Source organism: Lampetra planeri, chromosome 18 (assembly GCF_965212315.1).
Source record: "Lampetra planeri chromosome 18, kcLamPlan1.2.h2, whole genome shotgun sequence".
NCBI classification, from domain to species: domain Eukaryota; kingdom Metazoa; phylum Chordata; class Hyperoartia; order Petromyzontiformes; family Petromyzontidae; genus Lampetra; species Lampetra planeri.
The window spans coordinates 4,031,945-4,055,685 of record NC_136124.1 but is presented as its reverse complement, the minus strand read 5'-3'; the positions used below and the strand labels follow the sequence as shown (position 1 = coordinate 4,055,685).

Here is a 23,741-nt window from a genome sequence, read left to right as displayed (position 1 = left end):
ACGGCTGCGATGAAAATCACTGAACTGCCCCTGCCTGGAATTAAAATGTTTGTGCCGACTTGAATTGATTTAAAAATTATTCTGTTGGTTTTTAAGTCGTTGAATGGTCTGGCACCTCTATACATGTCTTCCATGCTTTTAGGATATGAACCAACAAGATCCCTTAGATCATCTGGTGCCGGTCTTTTAGTCGTCCCAAAGGCCAGAACCAAAACCTCGGGAGAAGCGACGTTGAGTGTTTATGGCCCTCGCCTGTGGAACAGCCTGCCAGGCGATCCGAGGGCTTCAGAATAATTAAGCACTTTTACAATAAATCTAATAACTAACTTTTAAAAACTTGCTTTGAATTAAGATTCCCTTAATGTGTTATTTTTATTATGCCTTCGCTAGAAATCTGTTACGTGATTTTATTTTGCCTACAATTTCACTTTTATTGTACCTGTAAAGCACTATGTATTGCACTTTTTTTGCACGAATAGTGCTATGGAAATAAAGTTTGATTGATTGCAGTTTAATTGAATTTAGCGGGGGGGGGGGGGGTGTCCTCGAAAACTACCCCACCCCCGGTCAGTTAATTTCTTCATGGCTTCATGCACAGACGTGCCTTGCGCCTTGTGCACGCGAATCGGATTACGCGACAGCTCATGCCACGTGTGAGGTCGTGAAAGTGAACGCCACCTGGTGAGCGTCGGCGCACGGGAAAGTCAACGGTGTTGGAAGGAACTCGACGGGGTTTCGAGTAACCTGTGGTGTAGCATCGCTTGACCCACTTGTCTCCAGCGTCACACCACCCTAATGCCAACACAGCAGGCGCTGAGGACAGGCACCCTGCAAGCACCTTGTGGCTCTTCTTGCGTGGTAAGCGCTACGTTCGATGTTTTATTACTTTATAATTTGCATTTCCCACGCGTGAAAACAATGTGTTCATGAGTGGAACATTTTGGGGCTGACACGTAACTCGGCTTTTTACATGGGAGGCAATAAAAAAACGACGATCGTTTAACGGATATTCACTGAACGAGCAATTTGCGGGGAACATATCTCGCTCGTTAAGCGAGACACGCCTGTACTTTATTGCGATGTATTTAATTAGCTTTGTGCCTTGCTTACCTTTTCTCTTATTTTCACTCCGGCCGTTTTTGTTGTACTCTTGCTTGTAAATTTCTGACCCGCCCCGACTGAACATCTGTAAAGAAAAAAAAGAGATTTTCAGCTTATCGGATTCCCCCAGGATAAATAACGATTTTGATTCTGAATACCATTCAAATTCCCATGCCCAGCCTTACTGCCCAGTAAAATGAATACTTTTAACAACTAGAAATAACGATGAGGAAATATATATGTGTGATGATGGGGGATACTTTACTAGGGTTTACGACGAACGTCTTACTTGCTGCATTGGCAGTGGTGCATCGATTGCATTTCATCGCAGAGAATGATTAAGGGCTCGTTTGGATATTCTAAGTATGCTTGATAGATTTATGCTGCAGCTCGATTTTTAAAAAAAAACAATATTGTTCGTTCTGCATTATTAATTAACCAATGGGCCATTTCAGAATCCCAAAAGTTGCCGAATATTAAAACCAGAATCTTTATTTAATTATCTTTATTAAATTATTGCCTGTTTTGCAACCCAGCGGTGCAGACTTCACCCACTGAATAAGTGACTTACGTGGTAACACACAAACTAAATTGACCTGTTTTCCTTTGGACAAATTTACCCGCATGACATCGACGCAAACAATGCAGTCTCTCCAACACCTCGGCTGAGAGCGGATTAAGTTAAACATTTCTTTTGTGCTGCTTCGGCAAATTCAAAATTTGCAACCGTGAAAAACGTTAGCGAGCGCGAGTCAAGAATGGATGCAATCTTTGCACAGAGCTCATCTGGGGGTGTATGAGAAGCAGAGGTATTCCTGAGGTGTATTTCCAGCTGATCCAGGATATGTATGAAGCAGCTGTGGAGTGTCGGAGAGCTTTCAAGTCAAAGTGGGAGTGAAGCAAAGTTTCTGCCCTGAGCCCCTTCCTGTTCATCCTGGTGCTGGAACTCACGAGAGATATTCAGAGGGAGCCCCCCCCCCCTGGTGTATGCTATTTGCAGACGACATTGCGCGATGCAGTGAAAGCAGAGGGGTTGTGGAAGAATGATTTGAAGATGTTGGTGCAAAAGATTGAAGGGAACGGGTTGAGGATCAGTCGGACAAAGACTGAGTATATGGTGGCAAATTTCAGTGGAAATGATGCAGGAGGATTGCAAATTGGAAGTGACCAGTTACTGAAGACGACCGAGTTTAAGTAGCTGGGTGCAACAATGTGCTGCTGATGGGTCACGAGAAGGAGAGATGAGAACAAGAACAAGGGCTGGGTGGCTGAAATGGCGAGAGACGACTTGTGTGGTGTGCGATAAGAGGGTCTTTCCAGTTTGGTCGAAGCGAAAAGTGTGTAGTGTATAGTGTAGTGTATAGTGTGGTGTGTAGTACACGACGGTGGTGAGGCCGGTGCTGTTGTATGGGGCCGAATGCTGGGGCATTAGAAAGAGGGAGGACCCAAGCTCTGGCAGTCACAGAGATGAGGATTTCGATTTAAAGCTTTCGTGACTGCAGGGATTCATCTTCTTGGTTATTTCGGTAAAGTCACGTAGAAGGGAAATAATAAAATAAAACTAATTAAACATAATCAAATACAATTCTCACGACGTTTCGGTCACATCGCAAGCAGCCGTCCTCATGTGAAGACTTTGCCGAAAGAACCAAGAAGAGAGATGATGATGTTGCGGTTGGATGTTGACTTCCTGTCTGACAGGAAGCAGTGTGTCAAACTGGGATCACAAGTTTCTGCCTCCAGATCAATCAGCACCGGATCTCCTCAGGGCTGCGTCCTTTCCCCTCTGCTATTCACCCTGTACACCAACAGCTGCACCTCCAGTCACCAGTCCGTCAAACTCGTGAAGTTGGCGGACGACACCACCCTCATTGGGCTCATCTCTGATGGGGATGAGTCTGACTATAGGAGGGAAGCTGACAACCTGGTGACCTGGTGTAGCCAGAACAACCTGGAGCTCAATGCTCTTAAGATCGTGGAGATGGTTGTGGACTTCAGGAAGAATACAGCCCCACTCACCCCCATCACCCTGTGCGACTCCCCAGTCACCAATGTTGAGTCCTTCCGCTTCCTGGGCACTATTCTTTCCCAGGACCTCAAGTGGGAACTGAACATCAGCTCCCTTATCAAGAGAGCTCAACAGAGAATGTACTTCCTACGGCAGCTGAGGAAATTTAATCTGCCAAAGACAATGATGGTGTGCTTCTATACAGCCATCATTGAGTCCATCCTCACCTCCTCCATCACCGTCTGGTACGCTGCTGCCACTGCCAAGGACAAGAGCAGACTGCAGCGTATCATCCGCACTGCTGAGAAGGTGATTGGCTGTAATCTACCAACCCTTGAGGACCTGCACACTTTGAGGACCCTGAGGCGAGCGAGGAAGATTGCGGACGATTCCTCGCACCCTGGATACTCTCTGTTCCAGCTACTCCCCTCCGGCAGAAGGCTGCGGTCCATCAAGACCAAAACCTCACGTCATAAAACAGTTTTTTTCCCATCCGCTGTTGGCCTCCTCAACAAGGCCAAGGGCTTAAAATGACTTTTACACTTAAAATGACTGTTACACTTACTATAACATTTTATCTACATAATTACACCTTTCCACACTTACAACGTGTAATCTTATTTGTATTTTTGTATTTTAAGATTGTTTAATACGGCTAATTAACATTTTACATTTCGCATTTTATAAGGTCTACTTATTCATAATTTTAAAGATTTTAGCCCTTTAGTATTACTTATACTTTGTAACGTTAGTATAGTTAGAGTGTATACCTTTTATATAAGTTAAGATTCCTATTTGTTCAATGTATGCACCGTCCCGCCATAGTGAATTCCTTGTCTGTGCAAACTTACATGGCGATTAAAACCGTTTCTGATTTCTGATTCTGATTGGGTTTAACAAGGAAGGACACGGTGAGAAATGAAGAAGCGAGAGGAAGACTCAAGGTGGTATAAATCACAGAGAAGATGAGAGAGAGAGAAAGCAGGCTGTGGGTGCGGTTCGGTCATGTGGAGAGACAACAGGAAAATGACGTGAGTCAAAAGGAGCAAGTGATGCAAGTGGAAAGAAAGAGATCAAGAGGAAGGCAGAAGAGGAGATGGGGCGATGGGACACGGTGGTCCGAGGAGTGGAGAGAGAGAGAGATGGCGCAGGACAGGGCAGCGTGGAGAAGATTGGGAGCAGCCCTCACGAGTGGGACAAACGCGTGGAAGGAGGAGGAGAGGTGCGAGGCCTCTTGTCTCCCCCCCCTCCCCCACCCGCCCACTTTGCAGTACTATAATTTGTGTTTTTGGTCCTCTCTTAATGTTACCGTTCTTTTTTCTATCCTCTTCATTAGAATCGTCTTCAATATGGCGGAACGAATGGGCAACGTTACAAATCCAAGATTGGGCTGGCGATTCAATTGTCAATTGACTGCTTTATGCGGCATTGTGAGTGAATAATTTCGGAGAATTTGACTGAATCTTGACTTAAAACTTTCGTGACTGCAGGAATTCACATTCTTTGGGTATTTCGGTAAAGTCACGTAAATAGGTTCAAAGATACTAAAAACTAAAATAAACTTTTAACCGCTCTACGTGACTTTACCGAAAGACCCAAAGAATAGTATTTGACTGCTCTACATTTCCACGTGATCAGCCACTTCGTTGAGGTATAATTTGTGGCCAGGTCGCTTCTGATAAAAGAGCTACATATCACATGTGGGCCTTACCTTGTAAAATAAACTAAATATAGTTTCGTTTAGGATGGCAGAGATAAATCACCAGGGGGGGTATGAATCACATGGGCATGGATTGACAACATTGAGGCGGTAGGGGCGCCACCTACCACACAATGCGCCGATGAAGCTCCGAGTGGGATATTAATTTCTGTGGCAGTGAAACGCCACTGGTTGGATCCCCGATGAGGCCATTTTTTGGGTAGGATGACGTTCCTCCCTGCCTGCTCGCCAAAACTCTTCGGGGTAAAATTCCGACTCTTGGAGCTGCTCAATGTCTTGGTAGGTTCTCTCAGTCGTCGTGTATCGGAAGATGACACTTTCAGAGGGTTGGCGCGCCGGCGATGATATACGAGGTGGACGGATGTGCACTCGAACAGAACGGTGAAGGTTGTGGTTTTGGGGTAAAGTGATGGCAACATTCTCGTGGCCTGCGAAGTTTAATGTTAAATCGCAACAAATATCACCACATTTGCATGCAAACGTCTCAAACCGGGCGGATTAGGCTGCGATGGAAATATTGTTGTCGTTTAATCACATTTCATCTGGCACCAAGATTCAGGACCAGGGGGGGGGAAGTGGCTTCCGATTGCCTCTGCATTGCACATTGGACACATACACAAGTATTCTTTAAAATAATTTTATGAATGTCAAGATGCCAGTTATAAGGTAAGAGGCGATGGATCAAGAGTACGATATTGTCTTCAAAGGTAAACACAGCACAAAATTCGTTGCTAATTACTGTAGAAAGTAGGAGATGTCACTTCGATAAAACGAATATAAAATATATTCTTCCTTCCCATCCACTAAATCATAATTGTTTATCTAAAAAAAATATCTTAATTAAAGTTCTGTCAACACTTGTCCGATGTTTAGTTGAATAATCTTTTTTAAATAGGATATACATGTTATCCGTGCAATCAATTGTCTCAATCCTTTTATTCCCAAATAGACTGCATTTAGTTGAGAAGGGAAAAAAAAAGTAAAAGCCAGTAACATATGCGTACATCCCCATTAAATTTCCGTGTCAGGTCACTAAACATTTACCATTAACTTCATGACATTAAATGTTTTCATGATACAGCATCTGACGTGAATACGGTGTTTTTCTGGAAGACTTTGCTGTTTTTCCTGGATTTTTCTGTTGCGTGTGGTCACTTTAAGATATTTCTTGTTCGTGTTTTTGTTTTGTTGCGGTTGCACCCGAGTCAAGGGCCGCATGGCTCACAGGGCTACACCTAATACATGAAACTGAAAAATAACGAAGCAGTGAACATCATCGTAACAGTAGATGCCTTTAGAATATCCACATGAACAAACATGAACACTGTCGTATTGGGAAGCAAGCTGCCAATAGGGGGCAATGCCGCAAATACATTTAGAAGCCTAAGTCGTAGGTGTGTGTGTGTACAAATATACAGTGGAAATTATTTGTGTATTCAGTTTTCAAATTCACGCGAGAAAATATGCGTTAAGGAATTGAGAAAACACGATGAAAAATGGTTTGAATTAGATGTAGCCAGAGGTCACAGCACTGGGTCGGCAATACTGAGATCGTGGGTTTAAATCCAGGCAGCTCGCCTGTGATTAAACCGGCTTCTCAAGAGTAGGGAGCTCATGGTCTCAGCCCAGCCACCAACAACTGCACAACCCTCCCCCCACCTCAACATGTGGATCTGTGCTATTGCTAAATGCTATCGGATTGCCAGCAAAACATTGACCTTCACTCACAGCGGGCAGGACAGATGGGAAGGTACCAACTTCTACTGTGTGGGGCAGAGGTCAGTTGAAGGAATCCAGAAGTAGCTTTGTAGTGTCCACTTCTGTGGACCGTTCTCTAACACCAAGGGTCGCGCTGCCCTGAGAGATATCCGAACGAAGGCTTCTTCTCTCATGATGGTGACGCAGACAACACAGTCGGTGGAAAATAGTGAGGGGGGAAATGAAAGCCAAAGTATACAAGACTGTAAATCACGCTGCACAAATTGCAGGGCAATGTGCAATCTATGCGACCCCATTCACCGACCCCACGTGTGAAATATAATTTATTCAAAGCAGAAAACGTGTCAAGTAATTTTTTTTTACGAAATGTACACCATGTGGAAATACATGATATGATAAGTAGATCTCTCCCCCCCCCACCTAAAAAAATATTTAAAAGTCAGCACTTTCCTGGTCAATTGCGATACACACACACAAACTACTGTTGATGTATGCACATCATGCACCACAATGTACATATGCCTTACAAGCTATGTTATCCATTTATTGCCCAGAGCTAAATTTCAAAGGTTTTAGCCTTCCCAACCAATTGCCATCTCGTAATTCTATTCTTGGGGGATAGAGAGATGGCACGTGGTGGTTAACGAACTGCGCTATGAGCCTGGCGAACCTTAGTTCCATTCCAGGCCATGGCTAACATCAAGCAGTGAGGGGTATCTCAACGAGTCTTGGGCCACTTCCCCTTCACAACCCACGACGTGGTGAACTATGCTCAAACAACTGGCACATGATTGAAGTAGCATGGAGGGGGGGGGAGACCATTATCCAGCCGTGTCTCTTTGACCCTCTGGGGAATTTCACTTGAAGCGAGACGACGCTTCTGCATATCGTTATAATCACGTTTCTGTAAAGCCTAGCAAAGGACAACCACGGGGAAAGATGCAAATACACGTGCACCTCCGATGAGCAGCGGTTGGCTATGTAGGGTGCGAACGAAGTTCAGCATACTCTTTGGTTCTTTCGATGAAGTCACGTAGAAAGAAAATAAATTAAATAATAGAGTACTACCGAAAATTACCGAAAGAACCAAAGAGTAATTCCTGCAGTCACGAAAGCTTCAAATCAAGTTCAGCATACATAGGTATGTACGTACATGTTCGCCGAGCAATCCAGCTTTGAATAAAACACACCTGGCCCCATGGCTAGGCCTGGCACCAATCGATATAGGCTACTGGGATCATCTGACGGTATTATACAAGTGTAATACTGACAATAGAGCCTGCATGCGGTGTGAGTGGACTAGTGGCCACGGGAGGTAATGACAGGGGAGTCAGTCTGCAGTGCGAATTCCCTAGTGGCCACGGGAGGTAATGACAGGGGAGTCAGCTGTAATTGCGAAGGGACTGGTGGCTACGGGAATGTTCGAGAAAGGAGCGTGGCCAGGTGACGGGAGAGGCCGGTGGAATCTGCTGGTGGAGCGAGCGTCCAGAGTCGGTGAGAATGATCGAGAAGGGGGGCGTGGCCTCGTGTTGGTATATAAAAGGGAGATGCGCGGGAGACTCGGGGCTGTTGCAGTGGGGATCTCCGCCTGATGTCAAGCGAACGTGTCTTCAATAAAGTGCCATCTCAAGAGAAGTGTGTCAAGTCGTCGTTACACAGGTGTGACACCACTGCAGGGCTGTTTATTTCGTTGTCATTCCCCCGCACCTTCGATTAGCACGCTTGGCTTTGTACGGTGCAAAAGAAGTTCAACATACATGCAAATACATACTGGATATTTCGGCTTAGTTTTTTCTTTTCTTCAAACTATCTTCCACTAATTTTACGGTAAAGTAATTATTGCACAACGGTTACGTACAAATACATTCCTGCGGAGGGAGCTGGTAGGAACGTTGGGTTGCTCGGTCAATGGCCAGGGTCAACGGCAGCGTGGTGTATTCCGCAAATATGCCCGACTGTGAGGGCGGGCACAATCCGGCATGAGTAGGTTAAACGTTGAGTTTTATAAGGGCACCACGGGGTGACCAGCCCCTCCCCACCCAGCCACACCCCTCCCACCCCCCACCCAGCCCCTCCCCCCACCCAGCCCCTCCCTCCCCACCCAGCCCCTCCCTGCACGACGGACACAATAATCCCCTGTGGGCTGGTGTAACCAGGAGGTTCCTACCAGTAAAATTCCTACGTATATTCGTGTCACGTAAAGTCCATTGTCAATCGACTGCTGGGTGAAGGCCTCCTCGAGCCATGTAGGTCATAGCGACTGTTTGTCGAGGCTTCGTCGTGTTGATCAATGCAAGGCAAAGGTCGCGGGTTCATGGAACCCGTTCAGGGATCCCTCGCCGTCCGTGTCTGCCGTGAAACGGGAATAGAACTCGGCTTTCCAGGCTCGCAGGGCGGTTGCGATAACCACGTCGCCACACCCGTCACTGACACATCCCCGGCAGGTATTGCTACGACATTTCATGTTTTGGGCCATAATGGGCAGCCGAGTTATTGAAATAATTATTTGCAGAGCGGGGTCACATTTTAAATCGTGCCACTGCGCACTTTGTACCAGAATGCAGTCACGTGCAAGGTGTGAAAGTGCAAGTTGTTTGTGTTTCATTAATGTTTAGCCGGCCTTTCAGAGTGGCCGGAAAGCATTTTTATTCATAGCCTGAGCAGTTTGGATAGGGTCAGGTTATTTAATTTTTCCAGTGGCACCATTAACTGTGTGTGTGCGCGCGTAGTTTGTTCCCAAGGTATGCACCAAGGGCTTATATTTGTAAGGTGGGCTCATTTACGTGGTCACACAACATTTCATGGTTAAATAACAATAAATGTAGTTTTTTGCAGATTGGTGAAAATTTACGGAGGATGCATTTATTTCTTGTTTGCAAAAAGAAGAAAAGGTGCAAATAATGTTGATGTGTCGTTCACATAGATCAAGGCAGACAGCTTCAGGATTGTAACGAAGCGTTAGTGTGTTCCCTATGTTTCCACTAAAATTGGAGACCCTGTAGATTCAGAGACAGTTCTTTCAGCCACATTGCTTCACGAACCTGGAATAATATACAATAGCTTATTTTACATTTAACAACCATCAGCTCTCTATCAGTTGTCGATGGCAAAACCGTATTAATTAAATGCACTAAGAATTCAAATCCTTCCGATCATTGCCTTCTGCCTCATAGTCTACACATGAATTACATTTACTGATTATATTTTGATTACATTTAAGATTGGTGTAAATGTAATCTAAATGTAATCTGATCATATTTACTGATGTTAATGTTATCTATTGTAAAAGGCTCAGACTCCTCGACTGTAAATGATTACAAATCGACAATGATATAGGGTTATTTTGGGTTTAATCACATAAATATAAATGTGTCGTTAAACCCGCCACCACCCGACACAGCCAACTAGTAAGGTTTGTCACGTAAACAGGACATTCCAATTCGTTACTATTACTGCACACCGATGTGTTGGAGAGCAAATCCACAGCATTTACAATCGGATTACGGATTCCTGCAGTCACGTAAGCTTCAAATCAATCTGAGTGCGACGTTTCGCCGGTAATTGCAACTAGCTTCATCAGGCGATAGCCAGATTTGTTTAACGGGTTTAACGACACTTTATATTTACGCGATCTAACCCCAAAACACCCTATATTATGGATGATAATGGTCGCGAAAGCCTACGTGTTATTACAAATCAAGTTTGCCAAAGTGTTGGTAGCAGGGAGGGAAAGAAATGGCAATAGCAGACAAAAGCAGACTGTACCGTCACTCATTCCGTTCCGTGTGTAACATTGGTTTAAAGTTTAACATTGACTGTGTTGTCCCTCCCTCCCTCCCCCCTCTGTGTGTGTGCGCCCCCGTTTAAACAAAGTCACGCTCCCAGGATTGAGTTGCTGAAGCGTCTCTCTTTTCTTGTACCGTACCGGCTGTTGTTTTTAGAACTCAGGTCTCTCGTTAAAACATAAACATTTGCAGTCTCTCCCTGGTCTCAGAAGCTGATTATAAAGACCTCTATCAGTAACTTCACGGCGGCTAATACTCTGTATCTTGCTCTGCTGCGGGGTATTTTTGTACACGTTTTATTTTGCACGTGACCGACAAAGCCATAGACTTTCATGGTTAAAAATGACTCGTACAATTGATTTGATCACAATGGGAAGTCAGTATATATCGATGCATTGTGTAACAACAACAATATACAGCTTAAGGCAAACTCTTTTAAACTAGCGTGCTGCATAATGTAACGTACGCGCGAGTATTTTGTAAGAGGAAGCACATTTCTTTTTTTTTTAAACACTAAGTAAAGAAAGGCACATTTTTCACTCCATGTCCACGTGTGAAGGGACTACTACGTTCTGATATCAACTCGACTCCATCACCAATGGATTCACGTCTATCTGTTTCCACACTCACATTAACTGCGTTCCCCCCCCCCCACCCAATTACTGCCACTGTTTTGCTCACACGAGCAAAATATTTTTGTTTAAATTAGTTTGGAAACTCAATCGTGTAAATGCACCAAAAATAACGTTTAAACGTAATTTAAACATTATTTCGCTCAAAAACAGGATGACTGTTCATTTATTAAATGTGTTTATGAGACGAGGAGAAAGGAACACTATATATCGCTGATTTATTTACATATAATGAAATCATTTGTCCCACTTCTAACACGGAAACCGCATTGCGCGTGATAAGGATTCTGACTACTGCAGCGAACGCATCAGTGCCGTTTTTTTTCTTTTCCCAAAACAGCAATCGAGCAAAAGTCGCAAATGTCATTTAAAAAACCACTCACTTTTAAGCATTTTCTCCAAAACCCACGCGCAGCTCTGCCAAGCTGAAGCAGAAAACAGTCAAACGACTCCGTTCACACGTGACCGTCCCCCGCCCTACCAGGGTGTGTGGAGGAGTTTGCGTGGCGAGGGGACTTCAGGAATCTGGTCTCTGGGTTGATCCAACCGGAATACAGTCAGCTGCGATAAACCCAACATCTGGATGCACGCTCGCTCTTTTGCAGCTTTTGCTGTCAGCTGTAGTTGATGTGCAGCGGCCGAGCGCAAACACAACGTGGTTGCTCAATTGCTTCATTCGTGTTTTGCCACTCCGCGGAGTTGCATGTAATTTCAAGTTAAAGCACAGATTTCAACTTACAGAACTCCTCTTGTCCATAACCTCATCATTAAAAAAAACATTCTCAGCTGCTCGTGAAGGAGGGCAACTCTCTTCAACTTCCCATTTTCTGAACATATTTGTGTTAACGCAGACAGATCACTGGTGAGCACCAGACACAATTGTAGCCACCGGCGACTGACGTTGACTGTGGGTGACAATAGACAAAGATCCCCCATATAACCTTAACATACTGTTGGGGCAAGTGCTATTAGCGTGTTGGGGCAAGTGCTATTAGCGAGGAGCACCGATGAAGACCAAGGCGGCACACGAGGGGGGTGGGTGGCCAACGCCACGGCGAGCCGCCTTTGTCGCCTCCCCAGTTGCGATGTTTACACCCCACAGCAGGTAATCATTTGAGGCTGAGTCGATCTAGGGGAGGTCCAGGATCGCTTTTAGATTATCGTCGCTGGTGTTGGCCGTGAGCGGGAGCCGCTACACTATCGCTCGCCCGACTCTAGGCGTCGACTTTAACACACAAGTTAAAAGACACCAATTATAACGTAGTCAGTTTTGTGCAGCGACTGATAAACAATGACCTCCTATCTATGGACTACATATCTATAAAAGGGACATCGTCCCTGAGCCCACACCAGATATTTCACTTGTCGGTACCATCGAAGGTGACGCAACTCCGAGCGGTTCCCATTTATCGACGCAGCCAACAACAGTGGAGATGTGGTGGAATTTATAATGAGCGAGGTTACCGAGTAATGAACTCTCGCTAGCCATAGAAATCAATTGGCAGGACTAAAGTGTCTGCTCTGGCCCATGGCCTGGAGGTAGGAGGTAACTGTTTAATCCCCCTAAAAATATATTGTACAGGTTAATGCCAACACGTTTAGCCAGTGTGTCTTATGCAGTCACAGTTTAGTGATCGACATTTTATATTTGTATGACTGCAATGTTATTTTGGGAAACTAATTTTGCATTGTTTAGTGGAACATCATGGGTAATAACATATATAAACAAACCTCCGTTCTGTCTCCACATTCAATAAAATATGTTGTAGTCTATTGCCTATTGGCCTACTCGCTTTCCAGATCAATATCAGCAAGCAGCATTTGTTTAAGCAAGCACATTCTGGAAAAGTTTTTAACATTATGGATCTCATCAGCGGAGTCAGGCTTGTTAAACATATTCTGATTATGGTTGCCGGATGTGATTGGCATGTACCATGCCTAAATGATGGGGCCCGCTTTAATGCAATATACATTTTTACAAATCAGCCATTTGATTTTGTAGGTTCTCACCCTGTTCTGCGTGGGTTTCCTCCCACAGCTAAAAACATAAAATATCATTTGAGTGGGCCAAACGTCCCAATGCTAGACCCTCCTGAACAAGAGTCTTGGGACTGGTTGCTTTCTTAGATAAATAAGTAAATAGTATTTTATTATATAATCAATATATGCTGTTGTGGACTATAATGGGTAATAACACATATAAACAAAACATGGCAATTCGTCACTAGTTCAGCACACCACAATGTAAATGTTGTGGGTTTACTCTCCAACACACCAGTGTGCTGAACTCGTAACGAACTAGTAACAGATTCCCATGTTTTGTTTACTTGACACATCTTACGAATTGGCTGGTTTAACGACACATTTATATTTACGTGATCTAACCCAAAAACCTCGATTATGGATAATATTGGTCGCGAAAGCCTACGTCCATAAGCCTACGTGTTAAACTGAAAGCCTACGTGTTAAACCAACATCTTTTCTTTGCTTGATTGTGAGTAAAAAAAAAAAGGGGGAAATCGTGTTGGGGAAGATGGTACTATTTTGCACACAATTTTGGTAAGAATAACTTATTGTAGCATTTGAGTGTTCAGCGTTGAAGCATCATTCAATTTCCATACTTCCCTCTCTTCTTTCCACCATCTCCTGCCCTTCCTGGTTGAAATTAAAAACAAACGACACACAAATAATGCATTACAGCTGGAGCTTTGATGCCAGATATTAATCGAATTTAACAATCACAAGCTCGACACCCATCACTGCATAGAAGGGAAGGGACACAATGCACTTTTGATGGTACAATGCATACAATTATGTTAAATAATTTATAAGTGTGACATACTCAATAGTTAATTATGTACAAATGCTTATCTGTCTTTGGTTCATTATGGTTCAATATTACCTCGATGAAGTACACCCTGTACTTCTCCTCCTGTGATCGCCGCGTGACAACAACCTGAAATGAAAGGAAAATATGAAAACATCCTCATTGTTCCAAAATAGATTAATGATTGTGTTCATCAAAGGGAAATATGGATATCCTTACTTCTTCCAGCCCACGTAGCTAATGCACAAGAGTAAAAAACTGATCACACTAATCATGCTAATTCTCTGAGTGATCCATCAACCGTCCATATTAGTTGATGGGTTTGTGGTGTGCATCACAATGACATCTACCGATGACGATGATAATTATTGGGGCATGGAACGATTCAGTCCCTTGCAGTTCAATGAGTTGTCACAATTCACGGTTTCCATTCATTTCAAGAACGTTTTGATGTTATACTGTGCCTCTTGTGGCTGTTGATGTCAAGTGAATCAATTACACACAACTACATGAATAAAAAACAATACATTTTGACATGGACGATTCGATCCACGTATCGTGCTTGTAAGACTAGATTTTTAATTAGTGGATTGTTGCATTTTTACATGTCGAATGGTATACGTTGGATGCCGGTGGGGCTGATTGTGGGAGGTCAGTCATTCTCCTCTGCTGCCCCCAGTCTGTAACTTCCTTCCCCCAGCCATCTGGTACTTTTGACTTCCTGCTTCTATTCAAGCCGCAGGCTCAAGGTCTTCCTCTTCTGTATGTACGTTCAACTTCTTTCGCACCGTACGTAGCCAACCGTACCGTGCTGATCGGAGGTGCGGGGCAAGGACGCAACAAGCAGTCCTAAATACATTAGTTTTAAATCTTGATTTAAAAGTGGAAAGCGTTCCAGACGGCCACAGAAGCGCATCTGAAAGCGCGTGACTTCCTACCTGTCTACAAAATAAATGTGCTCACTGTGTCTGTGCTGTCTTGAGATACGGTCGCATTTAGACGCAAAATAAATACAAATTCTACACTTGTACCATTGTGATCAGGGACATAGAGACACATTCGGAGTTGGGGGAGCAAGTAGCTGCGTGTGCATTATGATGAGGAGCCACTGGTGGTCGATAAAGGCTGCAAGAAGAAGCAGTTCGGCATATTCACGTTTCCCCTGATATGTCAGCTACCTCGCCTGGTATGCAGCATGTTGTGGGTCGACCCCGACACTGACGCCTGCTGTATATTTGGAGTTTGCATGTTCTCTCCGTAATCGGGTGGATTTTTCTCCGGCTCCTCCGGTTTTTCTCTCCACGTTTAAAAACACGCGTTTAATGTACTTGGCTGCTAGAAATTTCCACGTGATAGGTCACTTCGTTGGGCTATCATTTGTGGCCAGGTCGCTTCTGTAAAAGAGCTGTATAGCTCAAGTGGGCCTTACCTGGTAAAATAAAAAAAAGTTTAATTTACATTCCCATGTCCTTGAATAAGAAGACTCTGATGATGATGATGACGATGGCGAATGACAGCGATGACCACTTAGACTCACAAACACGGATATTCCGGTGAGAACGGCGAGTGCGATGACGATGATGATGGCCGCCACGCCAGGGAACACGCTCTTCATGTTGATGCGCGGGGCCTCGTTGTCGAAGTAGAGGACGAGGACGACGCGCGGCTCCAGACGGTGGCCGGCCACCACCAGCGGCAGCACGTTGCGCTTCACCTGCTCGGCGCGACCAGACGAAGGCGACCAACGCCCTGAGCGGCCTGCACGAGCACTGCTGGGCCAAGATTCCGTTAGCGAGCTCCCACCTGGCGAGACGTGTACGGCACGGCGTGGCCTGCTGGACCTCACCCGGGCCACCTTTGCTGTTGCCCCAGTGCTGATGTTTAGAAACCGCAACAAGGTACTCAGGTTGAGAGGCCCTATCGACCCAAGGCAGGCACCAGGTACTCAGCTGAGGTCCTATCGACCCAAGGGAGGCACCAGATACTCAGCTGAGGTTCTATTGACCCAAGGCAGGCACCAGGTACTCAGCTGAGGTCCTATCGACCCAAGGGAGGCACCAGGTACTCAGCTGAGGTTCTATCGACCCAAGGCAGGCACCAAGTAATCGGCTGAGGTTCTATCGACCCAAGGGAGGCACCAGGTACTCAGCTGAGGTTCTATCGACCCAAGGGAGGCACCAGGTACTCAGCTGAGGTTCTATCGACCCAAGGCAGGCAGCAGATACTCAGCTGAGGTTCCATCGACCCAAGGGAGGCGCCAGGTACTCAGCTGAGGTTCCATCGACCCAAGGCAGGCAGCAGATACTCAGCTGAGGTTCCATCGACCCAAGGGAGGCAGCAGATACTCAGCTGAGGTTCTATCGACCCAAGGGAGGCGCCAGATACTCAGCTGAGGTTCCATCGACCCAAGGGAGGCGCCAGGTACTCAGCTGAGGTTCCATCGACCCAAGGCAGGCAGCAGATACTCAGCTGAGGTTCCATCGACCCAAGGGAGGCAGCAGATACTCAGCTGAGGTTCCATCGACCCAAGGGAGGCGCCAGATACTCAGCTGAGGTTCCATCGACCCAAGGCAGGCAGCAGATACTCAGCTGAGGTTCCATCGACCCAAGGGAGGCAGCAGATACTCAGCTGAGGTTCTATCGACCCAAGGGAGGCACCAGGTACTCAGCTGAGGTTCTATCGACCCAAGGGAGGCAGCAGATACTCAGCTGAGGTTCTATCGACCCAAGGCAGGCGCCAGGTACTCAGCTGAGGTTCTATCGACCCAAGGGAGGCAGCAGATACTCAGCTGAGGTTCTATCGACCCAAGGCAGGCACCAGATACTCAGCTGAGGTTCTATCGACCCAAGGCAGGCAGCAGATACTCAGCTGAGGTTCTATCGACCCAAGGCAGGCAGCAGATACTCAGCTGAGGTTCTATCGACCCAAGGCAGGCACCAGGTACTCAGCTGAGGTTCTATTGACCCAAGAGAGGCAGCAGATACTCAGCTGAGGTTCTATTGACCCAAGGGAGGCAGCAGATACTCAGCTGAGGTTCTATCGACCAAAGGGAGGCAGCAGATACTCAGCTGAGGTTCTATTGACCCAAGGGAGGCGCCAGGTACTCAGCTGAGGTTCTATCGACCCAAGGGAGGAAGCAGATACTCAGCTGAGGTTCTATCGATCTAAGGGAGGCAGCAGATACTCAGCTGAGGTTCTATCGACCCAAGGGAGGCACCAGGTACTCAGCTGAGGTTCTATCGACCCAAGGGAGGCAGCAGATACTCAGCTGAGGTTCTATCGACCCAAGGCAGGCGCCAGGTACTCAGCTGAGGTTCTATCGACCCAAGGGAGGCAGCAGATACTCAGCTGAGGTTCTATCGACCCAAGGCAGGCACCAGATACTCAGCTGAGGTTCTATCGACCCAAGGCAGGCAGCAGATACTCAGCTGAGGTTCTATCGACCCAAGGCAGGCACCAGGTACTCAGCTGAGGTTCTATCGACCAAAGGGAGGCAGCAGATACTCAGCTGAGGTTCTATTGACCCAAGGGAGGCGCCAGGTACTCAGCTGAGGTTCTATCGACCCAAGGGAGGAAGCAGATACTCAGCTGAGGTTCTATCGATCTAAGGGAGGCACCAGGTACTCAGCTGAGGTTCTATCGACCCAAGGCAGGCACCAGGTACTCAGCTGAGGTTCTATCGACTCAAGGCAGGCGCCAGATACTCAGCTGAGGCCCTATCGACCCAAGGGAGGCAGCAGATGCTCAGTTGAGATTCTATTGACCAAAAGGAGGCACCAGGTACCCAGATGAGGTTGTATCGACCCAATTGAGGCCCAGGGCCGGTTTAGATATCACTCGCCACTCATGTTAACCATTGTGCGGAATCAAATCCGCCTCGCTGAATTCATAGCAGAAAACTTTTGTTGTGTAAGACTAAGGCATGGCGACAATCTTAAGCTCGTCGTTACACTGAACCTGGCCTAATTAGATGTTTTATTTTTCTACTTCTTCCTCTGTGAGTTCCTCACTGGTTCCCCACTGTCACCATCCCTCTTGAGCAACTTCTTGAGACACAAGAGGTTGTTTCCCTTTACTTCACCCAGGACATCCTCTGACACAGTCAGATAGCCCAGTCCTAGATTATTCTTCTGAAGGAAAACCTCGAGTTGCATTTATCGTCACTTACGTCCCGTTCCACGTAGTATGCCACTGTCGCGATGTCCACAGGCTCCTTCGTGTTGTTTTCACTGATCTTGATGGACACCTTCAGTTGGGTTTCCTTCACCTTTGGACAGAATCGTGCTTATATTAGCGTGTGTATGTGTACGGCTGCATGTCTAACAGCTGCACTGCGAACATAATCTCTAGGATAAACTGTGGCATTAGTGATTTAAAAAACATTCGGAGTGTAGAGAAACATTAAACTTACGCTTATTTCTACAATCTGGCTCTTCTTAATCGTGTATTCTCTCACCATCATTTCTGCCACTCGTCTGCGTAAGTGGGGATAATCACACACAGTGAATACGAATAGAAAATCCTCAACAGCATCATCAAACAGCTTAGTATGACGTAACGTGAGTAAATGATGGTGTGGCATGTGACTGCAGCAATACCGTTTTAGTTCAGGTGTTCTCCCCAGAATAATTTTGTTCGTGTCATCTCGAAACTCCAAGTCAATCTGTATGAGACTGTCATCACCACCACCATTGTTATGACTCACAACAATGTGTATAATGTGTACGTGTGTAATAAGAAATTGGCAATTACTACTGTTATCACCTGTGTTATTCGAAATATAAGGTTCAGTGAATAATTTGTTTTGGTGATTTTTTTTTTGTAATTGAAATTCTACACATGGTGTTTTATTTTTAACTTGACCAAAGATCATTTTCATCCCATTACCAGTTTGTGTACACTCGGTAGTGTGATCCAGCAGGGCAATGATGACGCAAGCAGGTCCTCTATGCATGAGTTTGACAACATGTGAATTGTCGTGGTGAAAGTGCAAAATTCAGAGAGGGCAGTGTATAAGATGCACTTCGAAAGGAACTTATTTTGAGAATGTTCTGGACTTTTAAGAACATCATGAGGCAACTAATATACTTCTTGCGCGGAGGCTTACAAGATTTCTTCCACAAAGCAACCCCCAATCGCTGGCAGCGATGTATTCGTGTAGAAGAAAACTACTTTGAAGGGGACCAAATTAAAAACTCACAGTAGACCAATTACATATATAACAGATTAACTCCCTATATTTTTTTACTAGATCATCATCCCGTATTGCACTTGCTTAAGTGCAGATCTCGGAAACTAAGCAGGGTTGAGTCTGGATAGCGCGCTTGGATGGATGATCGCCGTGCATGCCAGGTTCTCATGAGCGTTTGCAGGGCTGTTGCTACACTGTGGTTAGCAGAGGGGAGTGTAGAAAATTATCGTGTTAGACTGCACTCTATGCGGCCACATCTATAATCCCCAACTTCATTAATCCGCACAGAGCAGCGCGAAAGAAGTGTGGTCAAATAATCCCTACGACCCGCACGGCGTGGAGAGGCCGTCATCATCCAGTGGATTGGACAAATGCACACGTACGGGCATTGATAAGTCCACAATCATAACACCGTTCCACGCTTTGCGCACAGGGTTATTGTCATAAATCGTCACGGCACGTGTATGAAGCAGAATTTGAGAAATACATCATTTTGTTTTTTTTATCTGGGGGCCAGTACGCAACGCTTACTGCACTTGGACGAGGCGCACGCACTGCGGGCCGTCCACCTTCTTGTCGGTGACGCGGACGCCGGCGCTGTCCACACACCAGCAGAGCCCCGAGTCGCTGTCGCACTGCTTGGACTGGAACGAGCCATTGGAGTGGCAGGAGGGCTCGAAGGGCTCGTCCAGGTCGACGAGGTCCCACACCTCGTCGCTGGCGCTGCTCCCCGCCGCGCTCTGCCGGTTGTGCAGCATCTCCAGGTGCATGAGGCGACACTTGGGGGTCACTGCAAAGGACGAAGAAGACAAAGATCCCCCCCAACCACCAACGCCTCCCCCCCCCCCACCACCGTGTAGCCTTAACAGACTTTTTGGGGCAAGAGCTTTTTGTGAGCAGCACCTATGTAGGCTGGCACAGGACACGACCGGGGTGTGGGTCGGACAGCACCACGCATGGCCAGCCGACTTTGTCTCCCTAGTGGCGACGTTTAGACATGATCGCACCAGGTACTCATTTGAGGCTGAGTCGGCCTAGGGGAGGCCCCCAGGACCGGTTCAGATAATCGTCACTGGGGTTGGCCATGGGCAGGGATTGAACTCGGGATATCGAACTCGGAACACAAGCGCGTGCACACCGTGTGCACGCGCAGGTGAGTGCAGGGCGTGGAATTGCAAACATCAAGGGGTCGGACCTCCCACGGGTTGGAGGATGATTTTGAAATTCACGAAGAGGCGTACGGCGCAAGAGGACAGTGTACTGAAAGGGCATTATAGTGAGAGTGAAGAGGTAGGCCCAAGGATCCTGGAGCACGTGTGCTGTCTACACTGCCACCAGGACTATGATTGAAATACCCACCCTACAGAATAAGTAGCAGGTGAAAACATTCTACAAGGGCTGAAGTGCATTTTTCGAAGGCTGAAATAGAAAAAAAAATCTCTATACATTTTTTAGTTTTTTTATATGAATGAATGTCCACAAACAAGAGTGGTACGTCTATGTATGTTGAACTTCTTTCGCACCGTACGTGGTCAACCATGATAATCGGAGATGATACAGGTCACGTGGTAACTGAAACACCCAAGGGCACGGGTTCACCTATTGTGTCAATCCACCACCTGCTCCGTCTCGTTTTCGGACATTGTCTGAATTCGCACGGTTGGTTACTTATGGTGCGAAACAAGTTCAAAATACATGCATAAAAAAAAAATTACATGGCCAAAGAAAAATAAAACTCTTAACATCTAGCAATGTGCACCGTTGCAGACCCAGTTACACTAAATAATGTGTTTATTTTACACGGGTTAACCAATCGCCATCAGTCTTACTACTTACGGCACGCTCTGCCCGTGATGACACTGCGCACTTTCCACGTCGAATCCGGCTTCGAGAGGAGATTTCACTGTGCCTCGGCTGTGTTTGAATCATGCGCGCCTGGTGTGCCATGGGTTTGATGTGGGCTGAGCCTTGTTAGCCCTGGCCACCCGCCAACCTTTCTGCCCTCCAAAGCAGCACGACACGACATTCGCATACCTCTCAACCCATGCGGCCTACCCGTATTCTTGTACAGGGAAAATTGGGCTTTCAGGTCCATACGGCGTACAACCATTTCAATACGGGCACAAAGCATAATTTGTTTATGTTTCTCTCTTTGCGATGGGACTTTGTAGGATGAACGTTGAGATTTATACGGTCACGGGGTGACCCATTAGATCTGAATTGGTCTGTAATAAGGCCGGCACTGACAAGGGGTTGACAGGTATAGTAGTGTAGTGGTATAGTAGTGTAGTGGTATAGTAGTGTAGTGGTATAGTAGTGTAGTGGTATAGTAGTGTAGTGGCATAGTAGTGTAGTGGTATAGTAGTGTAGTGGTATAGTAGTGTAGTGGTATAGTAGTGTAGTGGCATAGTAGTGTAATGGTATAGTAGTGTAGTGGTATAGTAGTGTAGTGGCATAGTAGTGTAGTGGTATAGTAGTGTAGTGGTATAGTAGTGTAGTGGTATAGTAGTGTAGTGGTATAGTAGTGTAGTGGTATAGTAGTGTAGTGGTATAGTAGTGTAGTGGTATAGTAGTGTAGTCCAGTGACGTGCGGTGAGGTCAATGGCTGGGGAGGCACTGGCTCGTGTCAGAGCCAGATTCACACACAGGGGGCGTGGCCTCACGGATGGGGGCGTGGCCTCACTGAGGGGGGCGTGTTAGACACGTCCCCCTCAGTGAGGCAGATGTGATAGCTGCCTCCCCTGGTGCTTTTTCATTGCAGTTTCATAACGAAACCAGCGAGCCTAAATATCTTTATGCACATACGTGAAATAAGTTACTTGGAGTATGGAGGCGAGGACATGAAATTAAGGGGTCTACAAACATTACATCCAGTTTCTGAGGGGTTGCGCAATCAGAGGGGAGGCTGAGCTCGTCGCTGCCTCACCTCTCGTCTCGTCCTGTATTTGCAGCGGAGCTCCGCAAATTTGACGATTTTGACTATTAAATGATTGGAATCTTACAAAAATGACATTTATAACACAAATCAGTGGGAAAATCTTAATATTTATTTCATTTTTTTTTACTTTTCGTAACAGCTATTTTCATTGGAGTATGACAGGTAAGGCTCTGCCTCCCCTGCCTCCCCTGACCGCAAGTCCCTGGTGTAGTGTATAGTGCATACCTGTCAACCCATACGGTCTACCCGTATTCCTGTACAGGGAAATTGAGTTTTCAGGTCCATACGGCGTTCAGCCGTTTCAATACGGACACAGAAAACAATTTTGATTTAAAGCTCTCGTGACTGCAGGGATTCATATTCTTGGTTCTTTCGGTAAAGTCACGTATAAGCGAAATAATAAAATAATAAAAATACTAAATAAAATTCTCACGACGTTTCAATTGCAACACAAGCAGTCATCATCAGGTGTGAAAACCACAGCAAGAAATGTTTTTAATTATTATTTTATTATTTCCCTTCTACGTGACTTTACCGAAAGAACCAATAATATAGAAAACAATTTGTTTACGTTTCTCTCTTGCGATGGAACTTCGTAGGATGAACGTTGCGGTGCTGACCAACGAGGGGTCTGGGTATGGCCTGTAATCAAAGGTTTGTACACGAAGCCATCCAGATATACAAACACAGACATAACTTCAACCGTGATGATGGGTACAAACTGAGTAATCATTGGAAAGATTTTATTGACCATGTAAAAAAATATTTAACTACATATATATTTGTACCATCTTATTTGACAGGCAATATTCTACTTTACCGAGTGTTGACATCCCCAGCGTTTAACAGCACTGCCTTTTTCGTATTTGGATTGTCAGCCAACACCGGTTACAACCCCAAGTGCACCGATTGTTCTCTTTTAGCCCCGCCCACCCCCCCCCCAACACGTTCCATTCATTGGCTACCACATTCAGATAAGCCCCTCCCCCCTCCACTTGTATTTAAGAGCTTGTCTCTTGGAATTTTGCCTCACTTGAAACAGTAAATTTAGCTGTGACGGTCCCACCTGATGACGGAGACTTACTTGTGTTGCCTCCGAAACGTCATTTATTATTTTATTTCTATTATTATTTTTATTTCTATTATTATTTCTATTATTTTTATTATTTATTTTTCCCTACGTGACTTTACCGAAAAAACCTAAGAGTATGACACGGGGGTGGGGGTGGGGGTTGGCTCTACAGGCACCGCGCGTGGCCTCATTCAGGTAGCGCACGTGCGCGTCTTACGCCGGGTGCAGTTCACCATGGCGTGGTCGTAGGTGCGGAAAACGGCCTCGCAGGTGCCGCAGCGGTTGGGGTGGCAGGTGGCGTACTCGTTGTACTTGCAGCGCGCCTCGTCACACACCTCGTCGTACTCGCAGGTCTCGCTCGCCGGGTTGGTGTCCGGGCACTCGTCGTCTTTGGAGTGGACCAGAGTTGCACGTCCAGGGGGTGGGGAGAGGGGGCACGTGAGACAAACACAGACACAGACAGACACACAGACACACACACAGACACACACACAGACAGACACACAGACACACACACAGAGACACACACAGAGAGACACACATACACACACAGACACAAACACAGAGACACACACAGACACACACACAGACACACAGACACACAACACAAACACACGCAAAAACATGAGCGAATACTCTGGGATTTCAAGCAGAGGGCGAAACGCAGCAAAACCCGCCCGCCCGCCCGCGCTTACCTGCCCACCCATCGCACACAAATGATTCGCTCTTATTTTGTGTTTTACTTCG

General features: G+C 46.1%; 1 protein-coding gene across 3 annotated transcripts in view; it reads right to left on the bottom strand.

Annotated features, from left to right (window-relative positions):
• Positions 1-23,741, bottom strand: part of LOC144723515 (epithelial cell adhesion molecule-like) — an 86,231-nt gene that overhangs the window by 60,485 nt on the left and 2,005 nt on the right. The window contains exons 2-10 of one of the 3 annotated variants that reach the window (XR_013586206.1): positions 23,212-23,382; positions 19,516-19,774; positions 18,392-18,466; positions 18,205-18,268; positions 17,962-18,060; positions 15,330-15,561; positions 13,868-13,921; positions 11,349-13,620; positions 1,111-1,186 (exon numbers count right to left, since the gene is read on the bottom strand). Coding sequence is in view for 2 of the 3 variants with exons in the window: in XM_078602329.1 (XP_078458455.1) it covers positions 13,574-13,620; positions 13,868-13,921; positions 15,330-15,561; positions 17,962-18,060; positions 18,205-18,268; positions 18,392-18,466; positions 19,516-19,774; positions 23,212-23,382 (1,001 nt within the window). In the remaining variant the exon portion in view is untranslated. Of the gene's footprint in view, positions 1-1,110; positions 1,187-10,613; positions 13,621-13,867; positions 13,922-15,329; positions 15,562-17,961; positions 18,061-18,204; positions 18,269-18,391; positions 18,467-19,515; positions 19,775-23,211; positions 23,383-23,741 lie in introns of those variants that run through there. The other 2 variants (XM_078602329.1, XM_078602330.1) reach the window with 2 other exon arrangements.